Source organism: Ananas comosus, linkage group 5 (genome assembly GCF_001540865.1).
Source record: "Ananas comosus cultivar F153 linkage group 5, ASM154086v1, whole genome shotgun sequence".
Classification (NCBI taxonomy): domain Eukaryota; kingdom Viridiplantae; phylum Streptophyta; class Magnoliopsida; order Poales; family Bromeliaceae; genus Ananas; species Ananas comosus.
This window is the reverse complement of record NC_033625.1, coordinates 6,912,523-6,917,364: the sequence shown is the minus strand read 5'-3', so window position 1 is coordinate 6,917,364 and position 4,842 is coordinate 6,912,523. Positions and strand designations below refer to the sequence as shown.

At 34.6% G+C, this 4,842-nt stretch overlaps 1 protein-coding gene across 2 annotated transcripts; it reads right to left on the bottom strand.

Moving 5' to 3' along the window:
• LOC109710157 (cytokinin riboside 5'-monophosphate phosphoribohydrolase LOG1-like) lies at positions 489 to 4,604 on the bottom strand. 2 transcript variants are annotated; one of them, XM_020232622.1, is made up of 7 exons: positions 4,202 to 4,604; positions 3,628 to 3,725; positions 3,411 to 3,441; positions 3,056 to 3,155; positions 1,365 to 1,435; positions 1,013 to 1,156; positions 489 to 913 (listed from the first exon to the last, which is right to left on the bottom strand). In XM_020232622.1, exons 1-7 carry the CDS (start codon positions 4,355 to 4,357, stop codon positions 821 to 823), a joined length of 693 nt encoding a protein of 230 aa, XP_020088211.1. In that variant the 5' UTR covers positions 4,358 to 4,604; the 3' UTR covers positions 489 to 820. The 2 variants fall into 2 exon arrangements, with proteins under 2 accessions (XP_020088211.1, XP_020088212.1); XM_020232623.1 differs by lacking the exon at positions 489 to 913 and having other exon boundaries at positions 1,034 to 1,152; positions 4,202 to 4,602.

Genomic DNA, 4,842 nt, shown 5'->3' with positions numbered 1-4,842 from the left:
ATTTAAAACTGCTTTAATTGAACCATCTAACTTATATTAGATCAAATCTTTATAATATTTTTGGCATATAAAAAAAAATAATATTTTGTAAAGAACCCTAAAAAATAAAAATAACAATAATAAACGTCCATTGACCTTCGTACCAAACGTTTATCTCCAATACATAGAATTTTAAAAAATTCTGGGCAATAAATTTTAAGATGAAATATTATTAAGTTTTAACACAACAGATTGAATAATAATTTTAAGATGAAATAATAACTGATACGAATATGAAGAGGACATTCCTTCACGTTGACACGACACTGAGCCTACTTCCAACCCCATCTTCCACGTGTCCAACATTGTGGGCCCTCCCTCGACAGAGACATCTCATTGGGCAACTCCCAAGATACCGGGTCCCACCTAAAATCACATCTGTCATTAATTATCACCTTTTTTTTTTCCAAAAAAGAGCCCAACAAAACACACAAGAGTCCGACACATAATTAGAAAGAGACAATGTTAAATGAGAGGGAAAAAAAAAGCAAAAATAAAAAAATAAAAAGCTAATGGGCACAATTGTTACACGTAAAGGAGCATGTACAAATGAGTCTTTACAACTATGTGACACCTTATCTGAGTCAAAAGTCAAAAACACCCATTTAGAAAAAGAAAAAAGAAAAAAAAAAAAAGTTAACAGGACAAGTCGTTGGAGCCCATTATCCACAGCATCACTAGTTATATTATATATATAAAAACATTAGGAAAAAGAAGCTGCTAAACGAAGCAAGGATAATATTTTGGTGTTTTTAGTTAATAATTTTTAAGGTGGAATTGGTCAACGTGAAATGTCCGATTTGGGTGTGAGCCCAATTTGCTCCATCTCCCAACTTAGCTTGAGCCCGGACCCATCATGAATTGGAACATAATCCTGCAAAAAGATTGAAACATCTTCGTTTGTTTAGAGATCTAAACTTTGATTAATCCTAAATTCTGAATCCTACACATTGGTGTGTGTATATATATATACCTCGAGTTTGGATAGCAACTCTTGAGGGGTCGGGGCGGAGACTACGATATGGCGCGCGGCGGGCGTGATGAACCCTTCGTCGACGGCCTTGTCGACGAAAGACAGAAGAGAATTGTAGTAGCCATCAACGTTCAACAAACCCACCTACCCAAAAAAAGGACATGCATTAATGCATGAACATGTAGACGTTCCATAGACGACACATTATTATATAGATAATAATGTGCTATATTTTGCTAACCATTTGCTTAATGATCATTTAAATATAAAACTTGTGTGATCATTGTATATGTATGTATATCTAATATAATACTAAAGCAAGATTTGAGGGAGAGAAGCTTAATTTAGTTACCGGTTTGTCATGGATTCCCAGCTGGGCCCAAGTAATGACTTCTAAAAGCTCCTCTAAGGTTCCATAGCCACCTAAATCACATAAAGAACACATTAAATTCTCTCTCTCTCTTATTTTTTAATCAATGAATCTGGTTTCTTCCCATTAATTAATATTATTTTTTTTAAAATAAAGGGATCATAAATTAGAATCCAAATAAAAAGAATAAAACTAGGCCAATCAAATATTACCGTATTATAGTAATATTAAGGACGAAAAGATTGGTAGTTAGAGTCTTACACGATTTAACGTACATATATAAATAGTGTATTTGAAAGTATAAATAGTATTTTGGAAACCAATCTCACATTGTGATTAGAATAATATGAAAAGTACATAATCATCCACTAGTTTAGAGGGGCATATATATAAATAAATAAATAAATAAATAAATAAATATATATATATATATATATATATATATATATATATTTATATGTTTTGTGTAAGGTGTGAGAGCAATAAAATTCAATCAAATCATTAGACTTGACTTAAGAAAATAATAGTGGGCACGTGGGTCACCATTGTGTGGTTTTCTGACCCTTATGCGCTCCTGTTGGTTCACATGGAGGCATTACTATTAGTGCGCTAACTAATCTAAGTCCCCCACCCAAAAAAAAAAAAACGAGTCAGGTGAGGAGCATGAGCTATAAATCGATCTACGGCCCCATGCGACGTGCCATGAGGATCTCAGTCTAATTAATTACCCTGTTTTTCTTTAATAATTTTGAATCAAGAATCTAGCTTCTCAATTACTTAGTGTTTGATTGTCTCGCTTTTGGTAACAGTTTTTGTGTCCTGAGAAGTAGCAAGCAAGAGTTTGCCGTTTAAATAGTCTACAATTTTTAACTATATATAATAAAAAGCTGGAATAAATTATTATACTGTAGAAACAGGAATGAGCAATACTAAAGAATTAGACTACTATACTATCTATAGTACCGAGCTCCGGTACTATAGTGTTTATTTTCGATCTTAGGGCGTTCAAATCAATAATCCACACCGTTAAATATGATCTAAGGTATATGAATTTCTTAGGAATAAAATTTTAGTTTTTTTCGATATCGTTTACTTAGTAAATAAATTATATCAAAATGGACGGTGGAAATTGAATAATCTTTAAAATTTGAGCATAGGACTTTTAAATTCAAGATCAAGAATGTTAACCTTAATCTATATAGTTTAAAGTATTTTCTATCAAAATTTGAAGAAATTTAGATTTTTCTACACCGTTAAACTCCAAACTCGTCATAATAGCCATTGAAAATTGACAATTTTGAAATAGTTTGATCATAAGGTAAACTATGTCGAAAAAATATAAAATTTTATTTCTAAAAACTTTAAATACCCTAGATCAGTTTTAACGGTGTGGATCGTTGATTTGAACGCCCTAAGATCGAAAACAAACACTATAGTACCGGAGCTCGGTACTATAGATAGTATAGTAGCCTAGCTCCAATACTAAATATACACCCAAAAGTGGGTGTAGACTTTACAACCATCCCATCTGCGGGTGAGATTCACTTTAGCTTCTAGCCACATCATATGACTAGTATTGAATAATTCTTCATCTTTGAATGGATGAAGAGTAGGATGTACACCCATTCTTACATGTATTCATGGCTTTTTTCTTTTACTTGTTTAGGACTTACCGGGTAGTGCGATGAAGGCATCGGCTTGCCGAGCCATCTCAGCCTTTCGCTGGTGCATGCCGGAGACTGCTCTCACCTCTCCAACGGTCTCTCCTGTTATCTGAAATAACGCATAATTGTCGTGCAGTTAATATTTTTATCAACTATATATATAAAAATAAACTGAACAGATGCTGTCACTAATAGAACCTGTTAATTAGTAGGAAGTGGTAGATGTATAATTAATTGGGCGTGCTCAACTTCTTTTTTTTTTTCTTGGTTTTATAAAAAAAGAAAAAGAATTTTAAAAAATAATTATAAAGAAAAATAAATACAGAAAAAACAATTAAAAGGCATTAAAAATAAAAGGGCGTACCTCTCTGGGCATCAGTGTCCTGGGGATAACCCTGCAAAATGAGCCAGATAACAAAAAAAAGAGCCTGAGAAATTTGTCTGCAACTCTTTGAAATCATATTGTCTTCAAACATAAAAACAAAAGAGAAAACAAAAAAAGAAAATTGTGAAGTCACATGAGAGAGAGAGAGAGAGAGAGAGAGAGAGAGAGAGAGAGAGCGATAGAGAGAGAGAGAGACCCAAGGACATGGCGACCTCCATTGTAGACAGCTTGGGAGACAAGTCCCATGAGCCCAACACTGCCCCCTCCATACACCAAGTCTATGTTCCTCTCCACCTGCCAAAGTAAACACTCGTAATCTGAGAGAGAGAGAGAGAGAGAGAAAGAGAGAAAGAGACCAATTGTGAATCAACTACACTTGTAATTTATCATCTCTTATTCCTAATTCGGGCAACTGGGTTTTTCCCCAAATTCCCTCTATATGATGATGAGACAGAGCAGCACCCTGCAACCAAAACCCTCTACTTCTGTTTTCAGCAGCAGCAGTAAAAAAGGAGGTTTTTTGGGACGTAAAATCAGAAGTTCAAATTTGATACTTCTACTTCTGCGTTAAGCGGCCGCAAGTAGACCGTTTAGCAATGATAGAAATCTCGAGTTTCTGCTATAGTCTGATTCTGCTGCAGAAAGAAGCTATTGCGAGAAGAAGAAGAAGAAGAAGAAGAAGAAGAAGAAGAAAAAAGAGAAGAACAAAGATGATGATGATGATGATGATGATGATGATGATGATAAGAAATGGGGAATGGGAAACTGACCAATAGATGGCCCAGTTGAATAGCAGCAAGCTGGTAAGTAGCCTTCTTTCCGGGGCTGCTGCCGCAGAAAACACAAACCCTTTTGAACCGAGAAGAAGATGGTGATGGTGGTGGTGATGGTGTTGAATAGAGAGCCCCTTCCTCTTGCTTCTCCATTTCCGTTTGTATACCACGTTCCTATTGGACTACCGGTACCGAGGAGATCGACTATATATATCTATATATCAATATATGTATGATGTATTTCCGAATCTCAAAGCAACTCTGATCCTAGCTCTAATGGGTTTCTCTCCCTTCACTTCACCTCTCTTGTTGTGGTGGAGGAAAGGATTGGATGGTTGGGGGGCTTTTTAAACCCGAAATATTCAAAAAAAAAAAAAGAAAAAAACAGGAAAGAGGAGGAAGAAGAACAGAGGATTAATTAATTAATTAATAAAAGAATAAATTATAATATAATCGTATTTGATATCTCCTTCTCTCCAAAAAAGAAGGCATTCCTGGCCTTTTGGCATTTATGAACAGTAAAAGTGGAGAAATTTTACATGTTAGTCCTTGTAAGTCAATTAACGTTTCATACAAGTCTCTCAAACTTATCATTATTTACTTCTCATTTATCAATTTATTATATCTCGTGCGCATTA